This window comes from Balaenoptera physalus (genome assembly GCF_965194825.1).
Source record: "Balaenoptera physalus genome assembly, chromosome: 16".
NCBI classification, from domain to species: Eukaryota; Metazoa; Chordata; class Mammalia; order Artiodactyla; family Balaenopteridae; genus Balaenoptera; species Balaenoptera physalus.
The window spans coordinates 66,364,467-66,392,207 of NC_138898.1; the positions used below are offsets into that span (position 1 = coordinate 66,364,467).

General features: G+C 42.8%; 1 protein-coding gene across 5 annotated transcripts in view; it reads right to left on the reverse strand.

Annotated features, from left to right (window-relative positions):
- The window catches only part of PARN (poly(A)-specific ribonuclease), a 159,947-nt gene that overhangs the window by 35,409 nt on the left and 96,797 nt on the right, over window positions 1–27,741 (reverse strand). For 4 of the 5 annotated variants that reach the window (XM_082429669.1, XM_082429668.1, XM_082429667.1 and 1 more), the window contains one exon: window positions 9,420–9,609. In XM_082429669.1, the coding sequence (XP_082285795.1) occupies window positions 9,420–9,609 (190 nt within the window). Of the gene's footprint in view, window positions 1–1,865; window positions 4,111–9,419; window positions 9,610–27,741 lie in introns of those variants that run through there. The other variant, XM_082429670.1, reaches the window with a different exon arrangement.

Here is a 27,741-nt window from a genome sequence, read left to right on the forward strand (position 1 = left end):
GGGAGAGAAGGAGTACTGATTAAGTAGGACTGGTCACACACTGACTGTTGACACTTTGTGATAGCTAGACAGGCCTTCGTCGTGTTGTTTTCTCTACTTCTGTATATATTTGAAATTTTCCTGTAATGAAAAGTTTTGGTATTCTTTAAAGCAGAAATTCAAAAGGGCCTCTCTTCTGCTTCCTAGGATATCACTTTTAAATGAAAAGACACAAGCTCTTAGATGTTTTCTTAGATGTGTGGTGATTACAGTTAAGACAATAGTCCCCTATTTGGCGTGTACCTAGATGCAGTCTGTTTGAGTACTTTCTTCCCTTGAGGATAAAGCTGCATACCAGACCTGGGAAAATGTATATGTGGCATGATGGATAGTGGAAAGAACGGGGCTCTGCAGATACCCTGGTTTCAAGTCCCAGTTCTTTGTCGAGAATTGTTTAATCTCCCTGAGCCTCTGTGAAATGGGGATAACCTCACCTCCCTCACAGTGCTGCTATGAGCATCACATGAGATAAAACATGAAAGACCTAGCTCAGAGACCGGCATTCAGGAATTTATTCATTCACTTAGTCACCAAACATCTGAGTACAGCCTCTGGGTCAGACTCTAGGTTATGTGCTAGAGATATAAAGACAGAGAAAACATTGCACCTGCCTTGAAGGAAAACAGGAAAGTAAATCAATGATTATAGTGGTGAAAGCAACATATTTTAAGTTCTGAAAGGATAAAATTTTGGATCTAGAATTCTATATTCAAGCAACATTATCAATTATGAAGGTAAAACAGAGACACTGTTACAGAGTTTATAGTTTATTAACCATACACTATATATGCAAAAAAGAAAAAAAAATCACTCAAGGAAAAGATTACTTCCCTCAAAAAAAATCTACACACAAAAGGCTGGGATATTTGGAAGATTCTCCTTTGGGTAGCAAAGCTTTAATGGCATAGGAATACATTTTCTTCTCTGTGGGCCCCATTATGCAACTTTTTCTCTTCAGAATACTGCATTTACACAGTCATATTATAGATGCTGTATACCTGTTACCATCTCTTGGAATCAGGTTCTCAAGAAAGCACAAATGTACAGATACAAAAAAGTAGTAAAAATAAATAAATTAACAGCACTAACCAAAGAGAGAAGGGAGACAGAGAGAGACAGAATATATATGTGTTAAATTTTTAATCTTTTTTAGAAGTGAACAAGATATATTAGTCAAAGAAGATGAGAAATAGAGGTATAATTTAAAATATAGTGATAATACATAATGAAGAAAATGATAACAGTAGCTGCCACTGGGAAAAAGAACTGGGAGTGTGGAGCCAGGATTTTCCCCCCTTCATTTCATATTCTCCTGTACTATGTGAATTTTTTAAAATTATGTGCATTTATCACTCCAATGGTTTAAAAAGTGTCACGGGAAAACACTTTTTCTGCTAAAATATATGTAACTCACAAGATCTACAGTGAATCTGCCAACATTTACTCTGCCCAAATACAAGAAAGATATTAAGGTAGCTAGACTAGATAATTTTTATAGTCCTTTCCAGAAGCTAAGGGATATGCAAATTGTGGAGATGTCATTTGGTTAATATAAAGACACAGATGTAAAGTCGGTTCCTAAGCTATAGAACCAAGAAGAGAGCAAGAACTAAAAAAAAGGAAATTTCCCCAGGAAAAGGCAGCTGAGAACCAGGAACAGAGCAGCAGTCAAAGATAAATGGAGATTCCTGCAGTAGAACCAGGGGCAAGAAAAAAGAAACAAGGGAACATCAACACTGAGAGGGAGTGAGGGGCCCCCATGGTAAGAGGGGCGGGGCTCAGGCTGTAGGGAAACATTCTGAGATGGGGGGTGGGGTGGCAGGGGTGGGGTCTGAAGATGAGAGGCCACCACTCGGAGTCACAGAAACACGAAAGCAATGAATGTGCAAACAGAGGACCAAGACACAGAGGACAAAAAGGGCTGAGTACAAGCTTCTTCTGCTACAGACTGAGTGGTATCTAACCATCTAGAAATCATGGGGAGAAGGAGCTTCAGAGAAATTCTAGTATATGGATGGTAGATGGTAATTTGAAAGACAGTACCCAGTGAAAGGGTCAATGATCTTTTCTCTATTTGGTGTGTTGTCATTACTTCAGTGTAGTAAAGGGCTTTCATAGGTTCACCCAATCTAATTTTTATTATATACCTCTTAAGCAAACGTTCTCCTGCTACAGGGATTTTCAAAAACCTAACTCAAAGGGCCTCAAGAGTTTGTATCAGTTTCCTCCTCATGCCCTACACTGTGTACAGTGTAAAAACACTTGGAATTTAAGAGCTAGAAGGGACTTTAACATTCTTTCTGACAAAATGCCTCACTTAAGATGAGAAAACAGAGACAAATCCTGGGCTCTTGCTGGTATTCACTGAAGCGAAGAGTGAATGAGGTCTTGGGAAAGGTCTTCCCCAGGTACCCTTGGGAAAGAACGCAAGCTAGAACCCTTGTTGTCCAGCTGCCTAGAAGTCAGCTCCCTTTCCACTCTGTGGCCTTGGTTGTCTCTACGGCCTTTTTCAGTCGGAGGAGAGAAAACACTTGCTCCACAGGCCCATTTATGAATAAACGTGTAAGCAGTCTGACAAAGCAGTGGGTCCCGGAACACAGTCTGCTTCATCAGAATTCTTCTTTGTCTCTAAAGGGCTCCCCCCCGCGCCCCTATTTCCTAATGTAATATGCACATTCAATTACTAACTGCTAACTTTAGATGAAAATTATATGAAATCTGAAAACCACAGGTTTGATATATGCTTTAGCATTTCCTATATAAGCAGGAATTCCCAGGAGCTACTACATTTTCAAGGAAGGCTGAAATTCAGTTTCACAGAAAGGAAAGGCTAGAAGGAAGAGACTAACCAAAGGGTTTTCCCCAACAGTTGAAATAAGCCAAAGGGCACATAACCCTTAGACATGATTGAACAAATCTCTCTAAGGGCAAAGTGGCTTTGGAAAACCATTTTCTTTAATTATAGAACATCGTTAATAAAATGAGAATGGTAATAGCATCTGTTTTTCAGGACTGTTTCAAACATCAGCGTTTATTTATGGGGACTAAATATCTATTAGTGAGATCTTAAATGTTTTAGCTTCCACTGTAAAGGAGGATTCTTCAAACGCCGTGCCAACCTGTACTACTTATTCAGAGCTCTTGCCACCAAAGCAAATCTCCTTTTTCCCTTCTCAAGCAAATTTATGTCCAGTCCAGTTTCCCCAAGCCCTATCTTTTGTCCAGTAATCAACTATAAACTACTTGAATATTCTGAATCTATCATAGAAAAGAAAAGAAGCCTGCTGCCACAATACCAATGCAAACAGCAGAAGAAATGGACATCCACCTCTATGGGCAACACTAACAGCCAACCCCAGAAGCTCGGCTGTTGTGACGTGTCTTCCAAGATCTCAGATCAATTCTCTAGAGCCAAAGAAGTGAGTCAAAGAGCCAACCACAAGGGCCCTGCACAATCTTAACTGGATCCTTCTAATTATGCCTGAATTTTTATGTTTATACTTATGTCATCTCCCCCATACTTTAGTCCCTTATTTTCTTAAGAGTATTAACTTTTAAAGAAAGAGAGAGAGAAAAGGAACAAAAGCAACAACATATCAAGCTTACAAAATGTAGAAGCAAAATATGAAACAGAAGATCACAAAGGATGGGAGGGGGTTGATGGAAATATACTCTTGTAAGAATCTTACATTGCTCATGAGGCAATGTAATTTTCACTTGAAGATAAACTGTGATACATTAAAGAGGCGTATTATAATCTCTAGAGCAGTGCTTGGCCAACAGAAATATTTTGTGAGCCAGATACACAATTTTAAATTTTCTAGGAGCCACCATTAAAAAATAAATAAAAAGAAACAAATGAAATTAATTTTAATAATATGTTTATTTTACCCAATATATCAAAAATATTATCATTTCTACATGTAATCAATTCTTCAAAATCAGGTGTGTGTTTTAAATTTACAGCACATCTCAGTTTGGATTAGCCACATCTGAAGTACTTGTTAGGCACATGTGGTCAGTGGCTACCACTGGGCAGAGTAGCTCTAGAGCAGGGATCAGCAAACTTTTCTGTAAAGGAACAGATAGTGAACATCTTGAGTTTTGTGGGCCACACAGTCTCTGTCACAACTACCCAAATCTGCCATCGTAATGCAAAGCAGTCAGAGGCAGTATGTAAATTAATAGGCACTGCTGTGTTCCAATAAAATTTTATAAAAACATGTGGGCCTGATTTGGCCTATGGACTACAGTTTGCCAACCATTACTCTGGAGCAATGACAAAAAATAACACAAAAGCGTATAAGCAAAAAGTTGACAGGGAAGATAATATGGGAGGCTATAATATCAGTAAGTACTAAATAACACACAATTCATCCAAAAAGCGACAGAAAACAGAAGGACACAGAACAAGCAGGACAAGTAGGAAACAAATACTAAGATGGAAGACAGGCTCACCTGTATCATTAATTAGATTAAGTATAAAAGGTGGGGATTGTCAGAGTGGATAAAAAAGCAATACTCAACCATAAGCTGTTTATAAGAAACCTACTTTAATTATAAAGACAAATAAGTTGCCAGTAAAAGGCAAACACCTACAAGAAACAAGAGTGGTTATGTTAATATAGGACACAATAAACATCAAAAAAAGGTTATTTCTAGAACTGAAGAGAAATATTCCACAATGATAAAAGGGGCAATTCATTAAGAAGACATAACAATCCAAAATGGGCATATACCTATCAAAAGAGTTTCATGAAGCAAAAATTGATATAATTAATGGAGAATTAAATCCACAACCATAGTTGGAGATTTCAATACCACTCTCAGTAGCTGAAAGAAAAAGTAGAAAACCACCCCCCCAAAAACCCCCAACAACAACAACAAAAAACCCCTAACCCACAATCAGTAAAGATATAGAAGAGCTGAGCAAAACCATGAACCAACATAACTTAAAATGATATTAATGGAATATCACACTCACTCAAGTCCACACAGAACAACATGCACCAAGACAGACCACATGTCAGTCCATAAAATAAGTCTCAATAATTATCAAAGAAGTTCTAAATAACTCATGTGTTACAGAAGAAAGCACAAGAGAAATTAGAAAATATTTTGTAATAGATGACAGTGAGAAGACAACACATCAAAATATGTAGAATGCAGTTAAGCAAACACTAAAGGAAAATTCACTAGAAAAGAAGAAACATAAAATCGAGGAGTTAAGTTCCCACCTTACAATGGGAGAATAACATATTAAATCCAAAACTATTAAATTCAAATAAGCAGAAGAAATAATTAGAGTGTAAATAAATGAAAAAGCAAGATACAAATATAATAGAGAAAAACCAATGAAGTTAAAAGTTGTTCTTAGAAAGAATTAATTGATAAACACCTAGCAAGGAAAAGAGAGAAAACACAAATTACTAGTATTAGGAATTTTTAAAGGGACATAACTATAGATCCTACAGATACTGAAATTATAAGGGAGTATTTTGAGCTAATAATTTTATGCTAACAAATTTGACAACTTAAATAAAATGGAATATTCCTTGGAAAACCAAATTACTAAAAGTGATACAAGAAGAAACAGAAAAGCTAAATAGTCCCATATCTATTAAAGAAATTGAGTTCATAATCAAAAACCTTTCCATAAAAAACTCTTATGCTCAGATGTCTTCACTAGTAAACCCAACCAATAATTTAGGAAGAAAAAAAAAAGTCCTATACACACTGTCACAAAATAATAGAAGAGGAACTTCTTAACTATACTAGTTTTATGAGGTCAGCATAATCCTGAAACAAAACTTGACAAAGATGTAAAAAAAGAGAAAATTACAATCTAATATTCCTCATCCTCATGAACAAAGATAAAAAAATATTTAACAATATATTCAAATCCAACATGTAAAAAGGATAATACATCATGACCCAGTGGAATTTCTCCCAGGAATGCAAATCCAATTAAGCATTCAAAAACCAATCAATGTCATGCAAAATACTTATAAAGTGCAAAAACCATATGACAATTTTAAAAGATACAGAAAAAGCATCTGAAAATATCCAACATCTATTCATGATACAAAGTCTTAGCAAACTGGAAATGGAGGGGAACTTTCTCATCCTGAAAAAAGACTTGTATGGACAACCTAAGAATTATAGTTCAAGGGGAAACACTGAACTAACTTCCCCTCTCTAATACTGGAAGGAAGGCAAGGATATCTACTCTTCCCACTTTAACAATATATCAAAGGTGCTAGTTGGTACAATAAAGCAAGAAAAAGAAATAAAAGACATAAAGATTGGAAAAGAAATAAAACTGTGTAAATTAAAAACTCTGCAGAATATTAAGAAAAAACCCAACCTATCAGAATAAGTGAATTTTAAAACGTTGCAGGATACAAGGTCAATATACAACAATTAATTATATGTCTATAGAGAAGCAGCAAACAATTTGAAAATGAAACTTAAGAAACAATTCCATTTCTGATAGCATAAATAAGATAAATATTTAGGGAAAAATTAACATAAGACATATAAGACTTCTACAGTAAAAACTATAAAACAGGTCTAGTGAAGAAAGACAAGATTGTTCTAAAATTTATGTGGAATACAAAGGATCTAGAATAGTCAAAACAATATGAAAAAGAACAATGTTGGAGGGTTTATGCTACCTGATTTTAAGACTTACTATAAAGTCAGAAAAAAGAAAGTGTGGTATTGGCATAAGAATAGTATAAAAATGAGTGGAACAGAAGGGTCCAGAAATAGATCTAAACATACATGGTCAATTTATTTTTGACAAAAGTGCCAAGTTAATTTAACAAGGAAAGAAAAGTCTTTTTAACAAATGTTGCCAGAACAACTAGATATCCATATGGAAAAAACTAAACCCTGACTCCTATCTCATACAAAATTAATTTGAAATGGGTCAGACTTAAATGTAAAAGCTAAAACTATAAACCTTCTAGAAGAAAGGTTTCTAGAAAATCATTGTAACCTTAGGTAGGCAAAGTTTTGGAATGGGGAAAAAACCCACTAACCATTAACAAAAAAAAGTCAACAGGACTTCATCAACATTAAAAATATCTGCTCATCAAAATACATCACTAATAAAATGAATATACTACCCCAGACTCAAAAAATGTATCTGCAGCACAAAGGATGTGTATCCAGAATATATAAAAGAACACCTACAAATCTACAGTAAAAAGACAAACAACCTAATTAGAAAATGGGCAAGCGACTTAAATATCCACCTCAAGCAGAAGGTATTTGAATGGTCAAGAAGCACACAAAAAGGTGGTCAACAAGAGAAATGCAAATTAAAATCACAATGCAGTATCATCTTATATCTTCTAGAATGGCTAAAAAAGACTGACAGCACTAAGTGTTGTCAAGGATGTGGAGCAACTGGAACTTTCATATAATACTGGGGGAGTATAAAATGGTACATCCACTTTAGAGAACTGTTCAGTTGTTCTTATAAAGTTTAACATACATCTATCCTAAGAACCAACAATTCTAATCTTAGATATTTACTCAACAGAAATGAAAACATATGCCCACAAAAAATTTTTTATAGAAATGTTCATAGCAGCCTGATTTATAATAGTCCCACCTGGAAACAATCCAAATGTCCACCAACAGGAGAACAGGTTAAGGCTGTATATTCATACAATGAAGTAATACTGAATAATAAAAATTAACGTACTTGGGCTTCCCTGGTGGTGCAGTGGTTAAGAATCCGCCTGCCAATGCAAGGGACACGGGTTCAAGCCCTGGTCCAGGAAGATCCCATATGCCACGGAGCAACTACTGAGCCTACACTCTAGAGCCCGAGCGCCGCAACTACTGAAGCCCACGTGCCTAGAGCCCATGCTCCACAACAAGAGAAGCCACCACAATGAGAAGCCCACGCACCGCAACGAAGAGTAGCTCCCGCTCACCGCAACTAGAAAAAGCCCACGCACAGCAAGGAAGACCCAACGCAGCCAAAAATAAATAAATGAATAAATTTATTAAAAAAAAAATTAACGTACTCCTGATACACACAACATTAAGGATGAATTTCAAAAACAGGTTAAATGAAAGAAGCCAAACATAATACCAAGTGATTCCATTTTTTATAAATTCCAAGAATAATCAAAATTAATCCACAGTGATAGAAATTTGAAATAGTTGCTTAGGACAGTGGGGGCTTGGAGTTGCTTTGAAAAGGGGCACAACAAAATTTTGAGGCAGGAGATAGAAATGTCCTGCATCTTGCTTTCAGTGGTGGTCACCTGTGTATATGTAACTGTTAAAACTCTTTGAACTAAACATTTTAGATCTGTACATTTTATTATATGTTATAATATGAGGTATGTTAATTATAACTCAATTTTTAAAATCTCTAAAAAACCATTTAAAAAGTAGGGAGGGCAATCCAAAATATTAACAGTGGTTGCTTCTGGGTGGTGGGATTATGGCTAATTTTTTCTTTGTTAATTCACACTTCTCTCTGCTTTACAATTTTCTATAAGGAACTCCGCCCCCCCCCCCACCCGTTTTCTATACCTATGTTTTTTTTTTTTGTTTTTTTTTTTTTATGGCTGTGTTGGGTCTTCGTTTCTGTGCGAGGGCTTTCTCCAGTTGTGGCAAGCGGGGGGCCACTCTTCATCGCGGTGCGCGGGCCTCTCGCTATCACGGCCTCTCTTGTTGCGGAGCACAGGCTCCAGACGCGCAGGCTCAGCAATTGTGGCTCACGGGCCCAGCCGCTCTGCGGCATGTGGGATCTTCCCAGACCAGGGCTCAAACCCGTGTCTCCTGCATTGGCAGGCGGATTCTCAACCACTGCGCCACCAGGGAAGCCCTATACCTATGTTTTAGACTTTCACAAAGATTCTAAAATATCACCAGCATTTATCTTCTGAAAGTAGGAATACAGGTAAGTAAAGGAAGTGTGTATCAAGTTCTCTTTCTACAGCAGGCATGTGGTGCAGTGTCTACATGGGATATGAAAGGGGTTCAGAAGCTCAGCCAGAAGCAACGTGGCAGCCTGGGAAGAGGAAGAGATCAGACGGAAGAGTTCACCTCTGACCCTGGCTTTCTTACTGAATGGTGGGCAAGTCATAGAGCCCCTGTTTCTTCACCCTTAAAATGGGAGTAAGATGTATCCCCTTCTCTGTCTCATCAGGGTTTTGTGAATGTTAACTGAAATGGTCTATATAGCACAGAAGGAATTAATGGAGTAGTAACTTCTGATATTATTTGAAAAGTTAGAAAAAAGTCTCTCTCACAAGTCAGATTTACTACTTACAGTCCTATAAGAAGCAGCAAGAACAGCTTTGCTAGAACGACGCTGCCCTTTCAAATCGACAGCCAAGAACTCTTACCTATTGGCTTGGTAACAGTGATTCTGCAAAGCATAGGAGATGCACTGCGTGTTTAACCGCTTTCTCTCAACCTCCTTCCAACTATCTTCTGTCCACTTTCTCTTGATCTGCTTCTCCTCATGCTTTGTCCCCACATATTCAGCATAGGTCTGGATCCGATAGCTCTCTGCATATTTGCTGGTATTGACAGCTACAAGGAAAAGAAAAAATCCTTATCAAAGAGTCTGGCCTAGCCCCAGGATGTCACTTTGGAAAGATGGCCTGAGGGAGTCAAAGGAGCCCTGAGGTGAGGTCTGCACTCCCAACCCCGCTCGACGTTTAGAAGCCAGGTGGCCTTGGGAATGTCCCATCAGCTCTCCACATCTGAGTTTTCTCACCTGGAGAAAAGACGGTCACTGCTCCTCAATCTCCCTCACAGTGTGAAAATGCTCTGTGAACTATTAAATAACCAGAATGATGTAAGCAAAACGTTAATTTTTGGAATATTTGCAGGTAACATTATGGTCTGAAAATTACTCCTTTTCAGAGTAAGAAAATGAAAAACAAAACAAAACCACTAAGGGAAAACTGCAAACCCTCACTTATTCTGTTAAAAATAAAGAGGACAAGAAAAGCAATGCTGGCAGCAGTGCTGATCACCGTGTCGAACACCGAAGGTCTACCATACGTCTGCGTCCGGTGCTTTGCGTACATCATGTCTTATCTTCACAATGCGTTTGCAAGGCAGAATTGGCTTTATTGAATATGAGAAAGCAGGTGCACAGAGGTCGGGGGGATTACTGCAGGCCGTACCGTGGGCCAGCGGCAGTGCTGGGCGGCAAAACCAGGCTGCTTCGACCCTAAGGTCACACTTCCGCACTTCACTTTGGACTCTGCAGATTCAAGATATTCCCACAGTACTTGAGACCTGCCTCTTCTCCTTCTGCTTTGAAAGCCTGCTAATTCTCTGTAATGTGCCTCTGGCAGGAGTCCTTGAAAACTAGAGCTTGTTCCCTCTTTGGTGTTAATGCCTGACTAAGGCCGGGTCCGTCTTGCTGCCTCCTTCTCGGAGGGTGGGGGATGGAACGTGCAAGTGGCCTGGGAGTGAGGACCCACAGAAAACGGGAGGCTGGGCCCCCATGTGCTGGCTCCAGCTTCTGCAGTGTGAGCACACACTCCCCGGCCCACTATCACTTCCACTGGTTATTACCCACACTAGCAGCAAGACCGTAAGGGCTGGGCCATGCTGGCAGGGGCTGCCAGACTTGGGACCCGGGCAGCTGCAAAAGCACCGTGACGTCTGAAATAGAGTATACCCACTTGTAGCAAAGTTCTTGGATCAGAGTAGTTCCCAGTAAATATTATGTAAATGAAGCATGGTAGAATGCAGCAAGAGGTGACGGACACACCAGAACTGGACAAGGGACTCCAGTACTTCAGAGACCTTAAACCACAGGGAAAGACAACTGGATGAGAGGCAGATACTCCCCACATACCCAGCCCCTGACACTTTCATCTTCACTCCAAGTGGACCAGATCTGCCTAAAACTTCTCAGCACAATAGGAGTTTATAGAATGTCATGCCCTAAATGTTTAGCCATCTAAAGAGCAAAGCAAAATAAAACAACAAAAAGAAAAATAAGAAAAGACACCCACTCTTATTATGCACCCCAATGTTCATTGCAGCACTATTTACAATAGCCAGGTCATGGAAGCAACCTGAATGCCCATCGACAGACGAATGGATAAAGAAGATGTGGCACATATATACACTGGAGTATTACTCAACCATAAAAAGGAACAAAACTGGGTCCTTTGTAGAGACGTGATGGACCTAGAGACTGTCATACAGAGTGAAGTCAGAAAGAGAAAAACAAATATCGTATATTAACGCATATATGTGGAACCTAGAAAAATGGTACAGATGAACCAGTGTGCAGGGCAGAAATAGAGACACAGATGTAGAGGACAAACGTATGGACACCAAGGGGGGAAAGTGGCGTGGGGGTGGGGAGGTGGGATGAACTGGGAGATTGGGATTGACATATATACACTAATATGTATAAAATGGATAACTAATAAGAACCTGCTGTATAAAAAAATAAAATTCAAAAAAAAATTTTTTTTTTAATAAGAAGTTTGCTGTACTTTTCAAATATTCACTCTAGAGTTTAACAGGAAAAAAAGAAAAGAAAAGAAAACAACCCTAAGGGTATTAAAGAACTTTCACATTATCCCAAGGAAGTAGATTGAGTTAGTGAAATGTGAGCTCAAAACAGCATAGGCTCTGACTCACTAGAAGGAGGGAAACAGAAAGTACCCAGCTCTGCAGATACACTATCGACCAAAGTCACTCAGATCAGAGAACCACAGAAACAGGATTCTTTCTTTAAAATCTTACTCCTCAGGACAGTTACTCTTCTTGCTTTCAACGGACTACACTTTTGACTTTCTTGGCTCATTTATCTAACCGCCCCACAATCTGTATACCCAACAAACATCAACCATCCGTGCCTCTGTCTAGCAGCTGCTCACTGGGTGTCTGTCCCAGGGACGATGCTAGATATTTGGTAAAACAAGACACAATTTCCACCCTCTTGAGCTCACCCTGTCACATGCAAGCTTTATGCAGTTTCCTGTAAGCTTGAGACTACCTACTAAAACAGGTTCATCTATTAATGCGATACATGAGAACCCACAGATTCTACATGATTATTCTGTCCCGATCGTTGGCAAATGAGCATCTCCTGGATTTTCCTCTTTAAGTTTCATTCCTTACTCAGGCAGGTTGATTCTGAAGTGTGCCCCACAGGGATGACATGTGCAATAATGTCTCTCTCGAGTTTAATTTGGATTACCAAGTAAAGGAGTAGGCTTGAGTCAACATTCCTCCTGAAAGCAGAGGTGATGATAGGGTCATAAAGGAGCCAAGATGATCTACTTAACAGCATCTGATTGTTTCCAGTAATTTAGCTCTCAGCCCCATGGACAAATGTTTCAAAAATTCCCTAACCATGGTGGGGAATTTATCTGAGCACATTTGGAATTAGGATCAGTTAAAGGGGGAAACAAATAACAATCCACTTTCCACGGCTGGCCTTCACATGGCAATAATTTACCAGCATTCCTTCAAGTCCCAGCAGCTTTGCAGCTCTCGGCCTTTAATCTGGAAGCCAAGCTCTGGCCCAGAGCCACCCTTCTAATGGATGAATCAGCAAAATGAATTGGCTGTCAGCTGTGTCCTCCAGTGATTCCAGCTCGCCTGTCAGAAGCAGCGTGGCGCAGGCAGCTTGGTAACACTAACCTTTTCCAAATTTGTCAGGAAAATGATTCAAGGCCATCTTTCGGCCGTGCCACTCTGTGAAAGCCGCTGCAAAACCAAACACGGTGAAGGCCCTTCCTGGTTCCTTGTGGGTGAGTGAGAGCAGTTCCTCTCCCACAGTCTCACCCACCCATGGCTTCACTGTGCCGGGTCCGCTGTCTCGACACTTTGTGCATTTAATCTTCACAACCACCCCATGAGGAAGAGATGTTCTAGTCATCACACAGATGAAGAGACTGGGCATCAGGGGAGCCGAGCAGCTTGCTTATGGTCTCATAGGGTGAGCATCAAGGCTGGTTTGGAACCAAGACGTGACTTTTTTCTAAAACATAACACCGCCACAAGTCTGATATATATTTGTGTATATTTATGTGTCCATTTAGATGGACGATTATCTTATAAAATGCTTCCTTTAGAGGAGTTTTAAAGAACTACTTAAAATGTTGAGTTTTTTTTCTAAAAATGTAGACCCTTCCATTACTGTCAAGCAAAAAATCTCTCCAACTAAGTTGAGAGATACATAATGTTCATGGACAAGAACACTTAACATAAGACGTAGAGTCCTTCCTAAATTTACCTCTAGATTTAATGCAGTTTCAGTTTAAAAAATTCCAACGTTTTAATAAAACAATGAAAAAATTTTAAATGAGATTAAAAAAAAAAAAAATCTCAACAGAACACAGAGCAGTGGTAGCCAGGGACTGGGGGAGGAGGTCAACCGCCAAAGGGATGAGGGAATTCTGGGAGTGATGGAACTGTCCTGTATCTTGATTGTGGTGGAGGTTACATGATGATGTGCATTTGTTAAGATGAAGACCTGGGCAACAGAACAGTGTATATTTCACTGTATATAAATTACACCTCAATTATTCTGTGGAATTTGAAAGGTTGATTCCAAATTTTAAAGGGAAGACAAATGGCCAATGATAGCCCATTTCTGAAGAAGAATAAGGAAGGGGGACTTGCCTTGATAGCTAAAAAAGCTTATTGTAAACCTGTAGTACTTAAGACAGTGTAGTAATGGGACAGAGATAAACAAACTGACCAGTGGTACAGAAGAACCTAGAAACAGACCTATGCATCTGTGAAACTTTGATTTTTGACAGAGGCAGCATGACACTGTGCAAAAGGAAAAGTTGGAAAAATTGTTTATCCACAGGAAGAAAAAAAGAAATTGGATTCTTACTCACACCAGGCCAAAAAATCAACTCCAGATGGATGAAGCACTTAAATGTCAAAAGCAAACTTTGAAAACTTGAAAAGAAAATAGAAGTGAATATCTTCCGGAGCTTGAAGTAGGAAAGAATTTATGAAGATACAAAAAATGTTAAGCATTAAAAAAAAGATCAATAAGTTTGGCTACATTAATACGAAAACTTCTGTCCACCCGAAGACACTTTAAAGAGAGAGAAGACAATCTACACACTGGGAGAAGATATTTGTGACACATACAACTGATGGAGGATTAGCACCAGAATACATAAAAATGCCTACAAATCAGTTAAGAGAACACCTAACAGAAAAATGGGCAAAAGACACGAAAAGCATTCATATCGTTTTACAGAAAAGGGAGCATATAACGCCAATAATTATATAAAGAGTTGCTCAACCTCAGGCAAAGGCAAATTAGGAGCACAATAAGATATCATTTTGTAGATCTGTAGAGGGAAAGGGAGAGGGAGAGGGAGGGGGAAGGGGGATGGGGGGAAGGTGAGGGGAAGGAGAGAGCGGGGGAGAGAGAGAGGAAGAGAGAGAGAGAACCAAAAAAGCAAGAAAATGATGAGCATGACTTTCAGAAGAGTGACTGCCACCCACAGGGGATAGGGGGGATGGGATGGGGAGGAACAACAGGTAAATGTAATTTATTAACAATATTTTAGCTCTTTGGTTGAGTGGTGGTTTCACAGATGTTCATGACATTTTAAAGAAATTGTTTAGTTTTGCTGTTGTTTTACACTGTCCAACTCCTAAGGGCCATTTCTGAGACTAAGTTAGAAGGGCTCTGTAAGACGAGGTAAGAGTTACTCCAGTTTCAGTGTCTTCAGTGATAAGGAGGTGTCCCTGAATGGTTCGTGTGCTGCAAACAATCACAGCTGCTGAAACGCCAGGCTTCTCAGCCCTTCCAAGGGAGGCTGAGGACATTTGTGCAGCCTGGTTATTAAGCGGCTGCAATCACTTTACTGCAGCAACTGCTGGAGGGGGTGGGGTGGGGGGAGCATCAGGAAACTTCAGAAGCAGTCACACACCGTTAGTCCTGCATTTTCTGCAGTGGCTACCCTCAGCCAACATCAGGTTCTCAGTCAGTTTCTAAGGGAATTACCTATAATGCTTATCAATCCAATGGTTACAAGAAGGAGAAATATTTATTGGTTACTTATTCTGTCATGTATGGAAAAATCCTGTAAGGATTATCCTGACTCTATAGATAAGGACACTGAAGCTCAGAAGAAGTGACTAGTTCAAGGTCTCAAAGATGACAAGTGTTGGGATCCAAACCAAAGCTACATTCTTTTCATGACACCATGTGCACTGGAAGGGTCCCAGACCGTGTCATTTAGAGTTAACACAGACAAATGCCTCTGTCTGCAAGAGACTCAGAGTCTGTCCACCTCTCCATACAACAGTTATGTAAAAAGCAGAAGGAATCTCTCCGTGATAACCTGGTATGTTAAGCGCCCACCCGAAGTGACGTGTGCTGACAGTGGCCTCTGCCAGCTTTGCAGACTCAAACCCTACACCCTACCCACCAACGTGTGCTTTAATGCTCTACGGTGCCCACTTCTGACACCCTTCATGACCTCTCCTGACCCCTCCCTCAGCCGCCAGCCTGGGGCCCTGCACCACTGTGCCCTCATTCTGGGTTTTCACCCCACACCAGGAGGGCACCAAACATCGCTTTGTGTTTGCTTGTTTATTTACATGTGAACATACCAGATTCAGAAGTTTTCTCACATTCCATATAATTTGATCAACTTTGGGTTTTCAACAGCATGACCATTTTTTTACTTTTACCAGAGAGAGAATGGAGGGTTTTATCTCGGATTCTACGAGAGAACTAACTTTACAAAAACACTCAACCCTGATAACGGTCACTAGTAACATTTGCCTGTGTTCAAAAAAACTGATCTTGGGTGTACCTCCCCTCAACCCACCCAAGGAACTAGGCGGATACTAAGGTGCACACAGGAATTGGCGGTCTGTCAGAAGCACGTGCAGTACTGCTATTTCCAGGGTGCCCAAGAGGTGAGAGTGCGCGAGCCCGCCCAGGAGATGACAGCCCTATTTTACCCTTGCCAGTCCATCCTCTTCTATAAAACCCTGCAGAGTCTTCAAGATAAAGTGCAAACCTGCTAGAGGACGTCAGGGCCTTTAGCTTGGTCCGGCCCTCACTTCAACGCTGACTCTTTCCCCACGTTTACCCAGGCGCTCTTGGGGGAAGGGACCATGGCTTATTCATCTGTGTAGCGCCTGGGCTCTACCATGGTACTTTGGCAGCAATTTCCTCTGACATTGTGGAAGGAGGAAAGAAACACAGCTTTTGTACCTACTGTCAGCTTGTTTCTACTCAAGAGAAGAAAGCCAGAACCAGGATACATATTCACAGCATCTTCAGTGAAAAATTCCATGAGGAACGGTGGCTCAGCAGATGAAGAGCCCTGGGCTGGAAACAAGAAAAGCTGGCTCTGACTCTGAAGGGCAGGCTCCCTTGGGCAGGAGCAGTCCGTGCACACTGCCACACCTGAGCCTCACGGCAACGCTGGGAAAGAAATGGCAACGGCCCTTGACAGCAGACTCGGCGAGGCCAATGCACCTGCCCCGGGCACATGGTCAGGACCCAGGGCTTGTGATTCCTTGTCCCTTGTTCTTCATACATTGCATACTTACCTAATAAAGGGTTGCTTGTTTGTTTGTTTGTACAGTACTAAGGCTAGGGAATTCCCTGGCGGTCCAGTGGTTAGGACTCCGCACTTTCACTGCTGAGGGCCTGGGTTTGATCCCTGGTCGGGGAACTAAGATCCCACAAGCCTTGCACCGCAGCCAAAAAAATAAATAGAAATAAAAAAATAAAGTACTAAGGCTAAAGAGTGAAGAAAACTCAGGCACATGAAAGAGATCCAAGCGCTGTCACGAGCACAGCGGAAATAATGGAGTAAGAGGCAGAAGGGAGCTGGGTTCATTCACGTCTGCTTTCCCCAAGCCTCTATCACAGCACCTGACACATAGGAGACACTCAGGAAAGCAAATGCACTAAGGCCAAGGGGAGCAAAAGATGTGAAGGACAGAGTATGAGAGCAAGAACGGCTGAGCGTTCACAGAACCGGGCCCGTACCCCCCGGCACTGGGTGCTTGGCACCGTGCGGGCAGCTGCTGTGAGCCCTGTGACGGATAAGGACCAGAGCAAACTCAACAGGCGCCCAGAGAGGAAGTGGGTCCCGTCCTGGTTCTGCCACATACAAGTCACGCCTACGACTCCGTGCCCCCTCCACGTCACCCCCTCAGTCTGCTCACGGCTCCCACACCTCATTTCACCTCACGGTCTCTAATTAAGGCCAAGGAAGTGGATGGGAATTCCCTGGCAGTCCAGTGGTTAGGGCTCCACGCGCTCACTGCCGAGGGCCCAGGTTCGATCCCTGGTTGGGGAACTAAAATCCCACAAGCCATGCGGTGTAGCAGAAAAAAAAAAAGCCAAAGAAGTGGAGATGAAAACACTCTCCACAAACTGGACAAAGGCTGACATGTAGACATGGTGACATTTACTTAAAATCTACGCAAAGGGAGGCAACGAAGTCAAGTGGGAAAACCACAGATTCCGAGGCCACAGTGGCCTAGGTTCAAATCCTGCCCCAATCTTAACTTGCCTGAGGCAAGTCACCTGCCTCCCTGGGCTTCCCTTTCTTTATCCATAAAACGGGCATATCTACCTACCTCAGAAAGCTATTAGGAAGGGCAGAGAGTACGTACGCAGAGCTCTCAGTACAGGGCTTGGCACATGGTAGGTGCCTAAGCAACGAGGCTATGGCTGTTAGATCACAAAACATATAGTTCAGACTAAAAGAACGGTGTCTAAGCCACATAAGATATTCTACAGCGAGACAGATTCAGCGAGCTGTAGAGCTCATCACACACTGGGGGGTGAGAAGTGAGGGGGGCCTCACAGACCTGAGTCTGCAAAGCTCACGCGATACTGCTATCGTTTAGAATTGGGGTCTTTCCCACGCAAAAACGTGGAAATAAAGTGGAAAATACAGGAACCGATACGTCAACCATACTGGACAAGTATAAAATCAAAAAGTCTGAACTATAATTTTTAAAAATTGAACTGAGACCAAAATTAGTCAATTAATTTTCACTAACTCTCCTGGCAACACCACAGTCCGCTTCTGAAACATGCATCTCATTCATTCATCCCACAAACACTGGCTCCAGGTACTGTGCTGGGCACCGGCGCGTGGAGGAAGGGAAGAGACGGTCCCTGCCCGGAAGAAGCTTACAATCTAGAGGAGGAGGAAAGGAACAGCAGGGAGGCAGGAATCGAGGTGAGAAAGGATGATTTCAGCACGAGGAGGAGCAAGAGGTTGACTGTGGGAAGAAGCTGCTGCTTAAGCTCTCGCTCCCACGGCCTCTGCCACCTGCCTCCACTTTTACTGAAGGGTGTCACCAAGGAGCACTGCTCGCATTAACCAGCCTGGGTGGTTTTTTTTTTTTTTTCTTTTTTCTTTTCATGGTTCCCAGCTGAAAAGTCGATTAAGAAGAAATAAAGCTACCATTTATTGAGTACTTACTATATATAAGAGCTGTGCTGACTGCTTTACAAACAAATGTATTTAGTTCTCGCTTGTTCATTTATTCACCCTTCCACCTGTTTGTGAACACAGACACTAATGTATGAAATTCTCACTTGTTCATTTATTCATCTCTCCATTCATTCATGAACAAACACACCATCTTCTATGCATGGGCAACTGGGGCTGAATCAGGGACCTGGTCCTTGTATTCGCCGGGAGGGAAGGACAGGGCACAGAGCCTCACACGTGTGCTGAGGGTTAGAAAAGCGCTCTGGAGTTTCCAGCGGGAGCTAGCTGGTCAAGCCCAGGACACAGAGACTGTTTCCCTAAGGAAAAGACATTCAGCCTTTCCTGAGACTGAAGGCTGGGAGAGCAGACAGTGTCAAAGACACTGGGGGTAGGGAAGCGTGTTCCAGGCAGAAGGAACACGGAGTGACCTATCTGAGTGAGGAGACACAGTCTTGACTGAGGAACTGAAACACGACCTTAACAGTGGAGACTAAAGACGGACCGGGGAGGACCTGAGGTGAAGCCGGAATGATGGACACGCCCCCGAGGGCTCCGGCTAAGTGCAGAGGGAGCCACCATGGGGTTTTAGTCACCAGGAGGGTGCGAGAGTGATCTGATGTGTGTTTCTACAAGATCACTGCAATTGAAGGGGAAAACAGGAATGGGAATGGAGAAGGCATGGAGTAAGAAAAGAAGTCCTCGTGGAACTCTGAGGAACAGCGAACATTTAATCACCTTATAGATGGGGCGGGGGGAGCAGGCAGGGGAGCCTGGGACGCTGTGGGCCGAAGAGGAGGTGACTAACTTAGAAAGTCTGGGGCTGCGGAGCCCAGGAAGGAAGGATGGGTCAACGTACTGAGCAACCAGGCAAGAGGAGGCAAGGGCTCAGGAGCTTTATGGCACGGAGGTCACCAGGGACCTCAGCTAAATGAGAGGGCACGATGGCTAGGGTGATGAATCCAGACCACTGGAATCTGTAAAAGGAAAGAAATCATGGGGAGCAAAGGGAACTGGGATCTAGGAGTCCTTTTGAAAAGATGGATTAGCTTCGGCAGGTTTTCTCACTGTTGGAAAGAAGCAGCAGGTGGGCCTGGGGATAAGGGACAGCGAAAGGCCTGGAGAGGAAACGGGGCCCAGAGCACATGTGTGGGGCCCCACTTCCGAGAGAAGGGAGGACCAGGTGCAGAGCTTGATGAATCTGGGGTAGGAAGCCCCACCTGGAAGCCGGCTGTTTCCTGGGTGAAGGGGGTGGGTCTTCCTGAGAGCCGCAGAGCTGAGGCCGGGAGGACAGGAAGGGCAGAAAAGGCTGCGGAGCTGTGACTTACGAGGACCCAGCTGGAGACAGCGGCCTTCTAGGCAAAGTCACCAATCCACCCGTGCTCTTTTTCTCCTCAAAGCAACCCCACAAGGTGGGCAGGAACTCTGTTTTTACAGACACGGAAACAGAGGCTGAGGGAGGCTGAGTAACCTGCAGAGGGCCAAGATAATGAACTGGCAGAGCTGGATTTGGATCTTCACCTCCCTGACTGTGACGCCAGGCTTCCCACGACGCTCTTCACCTGCCCCTCAAAGCTGGCAACACAGCAGCTGCTCGAAACCCCAGCCAGACAAAAAAAGGTTTTCACAAATGCTGACATAGCTCCTTAAAAGATGGGGTAGTGATGTGCAGGAGGTCAGAATGACTTTATGATGGAGTCAAACAGGAGCAGATGGAGTTCCAAAAAGTTTAGAATTGAGAGTCACTTAAAAAAAAAGACAGAGAATACCTTTTTTTGTTTTTTTAAATAAAGACGAAAACACACAACTCAAAATAGGGAGCTGGGAAGCAATTCCATACTTAACGGTCTTGACGAACTTGACAGACAGCTGAAAGACCTAAGGCAATTTGCAACATTCTTCACACTTCATGGGAAAAAATTAAGATTGATGTCTCAACTACACAGGAATAATTTAAAGTAAAATCAAAGATCTCCTCCTAGAATGTGCGAAATGGCAGATCCTAAATGTCACGAACACTGAATAAATTGTACTCTAGGGAAGACTAAACAGTACATGTTTTAGTTATACTATTTTATAACAGTATCTTTAAGGTCTACATATATCACAAAGGAGTACAAATAAATAATAATCATGGTTTACAGAGGGGTTACCATGCACCAGATGCTGTATTAGCTCTAATCCTAATATATTACCATATGTTCTATAATATCCTAATATATTAATCCTAACATATACTCTTTCATCTCTAATCGTACCTCTACAAAACAGCCCTATTTTGAGTATGACAAAACAGAGACCCAGATAGGTTAAGCCCCTTGCCTGACATCACAGTGCTGGACGGTGGAAAATGGCCAGATTTAACCCACTGCTGATACAACCTCCCCCTACACGGGTACCTTTCACGCTCTAAAGGCATACAGTGTCCAGTAGGTTTTAAGTTGCAACAGTGTCACCAAACAAGACCTATCTTTTCTAGGCAACCCACTCTGATGTTTCCTATTCTGTTTCTTTTCTCTCTTCTTTTTTATTCTGGCATCAACTAGCACTGATTTTCTGACCCACTGATGGGCCATGACTCGAAGTTTGAAACAAGCCACAGCTCACTGACACCCACCATTCAAAGTGGCATTTCTGTGCGACAATGCGCTTTGTGTTCTAAAAGGTTAATCAACAAAAGAACTTTGAGGACACAACCTATTCACCAACCAGAGCCAGTGTGTAAACTGAACTGCTGGCTCGAGGTAGTGGCCGGGTCTGCAGTCAGAGTTAAGAAGGGTTCACTGGTTCTCGTTAGCGATGTTTCAGATGCCAAACACAAATATACACCAAATATAAATGTCCCCACATACACCAAGACAACACTTTTGGACTGTTATCCTTGGCAGTTTGAGCTGTTTATGAAGCATTAAATCTGCCACAATATTAGTGCTATTGTGATAACACATAAATGCACCAACTTTTCTCCACGTCCCAAGACCATGTTTACAAAAAGCCTCACAGAGCAGCATATTTTCAGACTTAAAGGTTTCAATAGGTGAAAAGCTTAAAGTCTGTTTGTGTATAAGCCAACCAGATACGGGAGATGCTGTACTGCAATATTTACACTTTCATTAAATGTCTCTCTGTGGATGTTTTGATGTGGTTTTCATTTGATAAAAGAATTTACTTACAGCTCATGACTAGGCTTATTCATTAACCAACTGAAACCCAGGAGGGAAGGAGGGGACCTGGGGAGAGAATGAGAATGACAGGCCTTTATCAGCCAGGGCTGAGCTATCTTACCTGCAGGGTGAGTCATTACCCCTGGGAAGGAGGGTATCAGTCCCCTGAAGCAAAGTGGCCTCTCCCAACCTAGTAAGAAGGAGTCACAGAAATTCCATATAGACAACTCCGTCTATGGTTCTCGTTAACCCTTCTTTGCCACGCTACCAATCTGGAACCTCTCAGGGTTCTCATGATGGCACCATGATGCTACCTATGAAAAGAGCCCTCTTCCTAGTCCTGCCTTGTTCTCTTCCCCACTCCCCACCCCTGCAGTACATCTAGAGATGCGGAACCCTCTGAAATCTACATCAAATGTGACTCGCCTCTTCAGTGTCTCCAGGACACCCCGCATGTGATTTGTTACCACCAAAAAGGTCAGGAAAAAATTGCCAACACAACCTCCTTTAACACTCAGGCCAGCCTCCTTGGTGCCTGCATGGAGCCTCACTGGCACTGTGTCCAGCCTCTATGGAGAGAGAATCGATTCATAACAAAAGCAACGAAATCTGCTCTTCAGACCACAGGTTGCCTTGGGACGATGCAAGGTATTCATTATAACCGGCAATGTCTGACTTCAGAAAAGTATACAGAAAGAATCACACGCTTCTCCAATGAGAAAATAAAGAAAGAATGACGAAGTTAGCCTTATTTTCCACATCAGTTTTACTCTTTGCCTTTGCTGACACTATGTGCCCAACGACTAATTTATTTCACTGGTGGGTTCTGTCTGTAGACCACACAGTAAAACCCTACAGATCACCAAACAGGCCAAAGGGGCAGCACAAAGCTGAGTAAGAATTACTTTGGTTTTTAAAGTCCCATCCCATCTTGGCTTTTAACATATTCATTCTACACTTGTATTATTTTTCTCCTTTTAAGTCACCAAACCATTTCCCTATAGGCTTCAGGAGTTTAGGAAGACTAATCCACCTCTTTATTTTCTTCATCCTTAAGTCTGTCTCCCTGTTATGGGAGGTGGTCGCTGCCATCATCAGTGGTCAGACCTACAGGCAGCATTCGGCTCTGGCACAAGCACGTTTAGCTGCCAAAAGCAGCTGAAGCAGCTCAGTGTCAAACACATACATACACAGGAGAGTGGGGGATGGAAAGATAAGAGAGAGAGGGACGAAGAGAGGGACGGAGAGAGGGTCAGAGAGAGGGACGAAGAGAGGGACGGGGAGAGGAAGGGGGAGGGGAGGGCATGCCTGCCTGAGAGGCGGCCAGAGAGTGAGCTTCTCCCATTCGGTGAGGAAGTGCTTTTAGAAGATGGCAACTCCCCAAATTCAGAGAAGTAACAAGTTTTTCACCACTCCTGAACATGTAAAGAACCTGTGAAATATTGTGCCAGCAGGAGAATAAGGCAGATTTTCTTTTTTAATTGATACTGGCATTGGTCAGCTTTCTTGTCTGAAGTTGTTAAGATCTCTACATCGTTCTGAACAGTCATTTTGTTTTCTACGTCCTAAGGAGAAGTAAACGTAGATCTTTTTGTGTGTTTGGACATCCAATGGAAAATCAACTAGTTAGAAAAAGAGAGTCAAATGTTACATTTAAAAACACTTATATGAAAAAAGAAACTGGATACAGTGGCAAGTGTTGTTATACTGCTACACTTTAAAGCAGCGGTCCCCAACCTTTCTGGCACCAGGGACTGGTTTCATGGAAGACAATTTTTCCACGGACGGGGGTGGGGTGGGGGGTATGGTTCAGGCGGTGGTGCGAGTGATGGGGTGCGATGGGGCGCGATGGGGCACGATGGGGAGCGGCAGATGAAGCTTGGCTCACTTGCCCGCTGCTCACCTCCTACTGTGCCGCCCGGTTCCTAACAGGCCAAGGACCGGGGACCTGGGGACCCCAGCTTTAAAGTATTTTGGAGTATTTTATAACATTACATCTTAAAATTCCCAATGGCTCAAGAGCTTCCGACAACACCAAAATGCTTAACACAAATTGGGAAATTGAAAAATAACTTTTGAAAGTCATGTACCGGTAGAGCAGAACACAGAATGCTTTCTGATTGATAACGGAGCGTTCAGGGATTTTAAAGTACTCTCTACTTTTATTTTTCCCTAGAAAAATATTATCACCCTTTAAATGATAACTCTGCAGTCCCACATCTAATGCCTCTAACATAAGTAAAGTCTCATTTTAAAGCATGTAAACTTAAGTTTAATGAATGAATTTACTTATCCTGCCTTTGCATAGCATTATGCTATGATTTCAATTAAGAAAAATATGAGTATCTGATAGCAGCTTGCATGGGACAGAGCTGCAAAGCTCCACAAACCACGTTTCTGCAGGGCACTCACAGACAGACTGGTCCCGCACCAGGTTAGGGCAGCAGTTAGAGGCCTTCACCAACAGGAAATGCACAAGCCACACTTGCTTCTAAGGCTACAACTGGATCCTTCTGTCAAAACCAAATCAGCAGCACGGAGGTGCATGGCTATATACAACACACTCAGTGAAACAGTCCACAGGTCTGACTCACAAATGAAACAATTTTGACTAATGTAAAAAAAGAACATGTTTTCAGTAACGAATCCCCCTCAGGACTTGATTTGGGAGGCAAACTGTCCAGCTTCTACCTTTAAATGATAGACAAATGAGAACAGAGGAGAGAGCGAATGTTAAGATTCAGGCAGAGGTGTGAAAAATAAAGGAGAAAGTCATCTTTCAGAGCCAAGTTTATCTCCTACTCCGCCCTGAGTAGTCAGCCAAGAGCTGATAGAGGGCTTTCTCCTAAAGTAGGTAGAAAAAAATCCCCACCAGCTGGGGGTTGCCAGGCAACCTGCCACATTTTACTAAAGCAGGAGCAGTGAGAATCCCCAGCGGGCAGCTGGAATGCTGCGTAATGCCTTCTCCCAAGATCCAGGCGCACACTTGTCCCACAAGCCCACCCTGGGGCAGACGCACACATGGGGAACAGCTATCTGAGTGCAGCCTGAAGGTCACGGATGTGGTGCAAAACTCACTCCAATCTCGGCCCGTTCTTCTCCAGCTCAGGCCAGAGCGCAGCCAGGATTCACTGCTGTCGCCAAAAAAAGCACAGGCAGACCCTGTAACTTGGTTCTCTGCAAGTCTGGACTAAATGCCGTTGGGTTTTTTTTTGGCTGCACTGTGTGGCTTGCAGGATCTTAGTTCCCTGACCAGGGATTGAACCCAGGCCACGGCAGTAAAAGTGCCGAGTCCTACCCACTGGACTGCCAGGGAACTCCCTGTTGGGATTATTTAAATTAAAAAAAATTTTTTTCTTTTTGAGCAATTCGTGATTTAAAAGATTTTAATACAACTGTAGGAGCAGAAAGGCCCGATGGAATGAGTGTACGCTCTGGGGTTGGAAAGTCCTACCACTGGGCTCCCACTTCACCTCTCTGGGCAACTGTTGCCTTGTCCTTGAGCTGAGGTGCTGTCCAGAGGTCATTTCAGGGAAAGCACCTAGCACGGTGGAGTTGCAACAGTGTGTGTGCAACAGTGTGTCTGTGTGGAGAAAACCAGCAGGGAGGCTAAAGGTGAAAACCACGTTTAGTCAAAGCTACCCTTGAAAATTCCCTTTGGAGGTGTCATGCCAGCATCCGACGTGGCTGTTTTTCCCTCCCGTGTCAGAGCACTCCGCTGCTTCTCCTCTTGCACACCAGGCTTGCATGTGAGGACCAGGTTACTGAAGACACACGTGGGTGAGCACACTTAATTTCTAATCGGCAGGGGTCACCCGATAGGCGGAACTTGAGAATGGATATTCTCGTGGGAAAAGCAGATCCCTAGCTCCCATTTCATCCCCGACTCACTCACTTTCACTGAGTGGACTGACAAGCAAAACCAGTCTCACTACCGAGAAAATAATTTCCCCAATGAGTACATTTGAATTCATGCAAGTTTAAAAATTTTATGATGCTTCTCTAGTTGCAACCGAGTGAATACATAACCCAGGGCTTTGTGCCCGTCCTCTGAGCGCACAGACCCCAGCTAGTCCTTCTAGATAGGAACATGTTCCAGTCACTTTATGTCACCGCTGATACTTCTCCCAGAGAGAGCGTCTAACACAGCTATTTCTCTCTGCTTCCCAGCAGCCTGGGGCTTGCAATGACTACAAGCCACTGAATAACCATGGCTTGACGTCCCAGAGCATGGATTTTACTGGAGAGCAGGGAGGAAAAGTTAAATAATTAATCTGGTCATTTAAAACATTTTAATATTAAAATAAAATGGATGTATTATAGAGTGGAATTTTTCAAATTTGCGAGGATGGCTTAAATAAAACACGAGACTGCAGAGAAATGCCAACTCGCGCACCCCCCCGCGCTCCCCTCCTCTCTCCCCACGGCACTGCCCCCCCAGGTGCCCTTGAGCATCCTGTCCACTCCTCTTTGGTGTTAGGGGTACTTTGTGGAGTTTAAGAATAGCCTCCTCCCACAGAGGCCCTTTGTAATAAATATTAACTGAATGAACGACCTATTCTATTCTTTCTGGTGTAGTGAGAGCACCAAAAGGGAAAAGAAACCCCTGCCTCCTCTTCTTGGCAGCCAGGTGGTAAATGTCATGTTCACCAGTGGTTTACACAAGACAACTCATACTCTCAACGCGCACAAGACACTCACGGACCTGTTAGTTCTTCGTGAATAGGAGCAATCCTGGAAAGAGCTGACCGGTGTGAGAAAAGGGTAATGCGGTTATCTGTTTTCTCCTGGGAAGGTGACAGAAATGGATGTACCGTGTATGAGCAAGGAAAGACGAGGGCAGCCTCAGCTGAGAGGGTGTGCTCTCACAGTTCAAATCAATCTGTCTGAAAGGGGTGATAATACCCCTCTTTCTCTGCATACCAGTGGTCATAATGGGAAGGTGGGAATCCTATCCTGTAAGCTCACAGCCTGACCCTCATTCACCTGACAAGTATTTCATGGCCAAAGTGAAGTGGTCACCTTGCCTCCGTCAGCTCATCTACCAAATGATCTGGACCAGGGACTGGGTGAGCTTCGAGCAGCAGAGGCCACCTGCCCCTAGAGCTGCAGTTACCACCTCCTGAGACTACATCCCATGTGGTACCCGCGCAGGCTCTGCTACCATCACTGTCTAGAGAAAACAGCAATCTGTTGAACGACTTGCCCAAAGTCCTGCAACTAGTATGAGGAGAGGAGCTGGCATTCAGCCCCGAGGCATCTTGCTCACCCTACCAACCAGGAAGAATGATGTCAAGGAAGCGACCAGGCACTCGCCACCTGGTCTGCTAGCTGTTCTCCAAAGCAGGGAACACAGGCGATGGTGTTGGTCCCTTCCATGTGCCATCTTCAGCAGACAGGTCCACTGACTGTCAGCGGGTGCTCTGTCTGAATGAGAGGGGCGCACCCTTTGACCTAGTATTCCTCTTTTGGGAAACCAGTCTGTGAAAACAATCTGAAATGAGGACTAATTTTTAATGCACAAAGATGTTTAAGGATAAAAAACAGATATATATAAAACCACAAACATAAACCTCCAAAATGTTCAACAGTAGGGGAATAGCTAAATAATTGCACTATTCAAATTCATCAAAAATTACGCTTTTCAGGGGGATAAGAACCAAGCAATAAATAATCAATATATTCTCTCGCTAGTTATTTGGACAAAAGTAACCTGAATGCCTACCTCACAGGCTACATCACTGATTCATTCAACAAATATTAGCTGATTACCTACTATGCGTCAGGTACTATTTTAGGCATTGAAAATACATTGAGAATAAAAATCTCCGCCCTCCTGGAGGGTGGTTATATAGGTGTGCTCACTTTGAGGTAATTCATTGAGTGATATACTAACGACGCGTGCACTTTTCTATATGTATGTTAAACCTACATTTAAAAGTTAAAAAAAGCCTGGTATCATGGAGTTTATATTCCAGTGGTAGAGTGCAGACACTAAACAAAAAAGTAAAATACATTGTGTATATATTGTGCTATGGAGAAAGAGAAAAGCGGGGAGTGCTGAG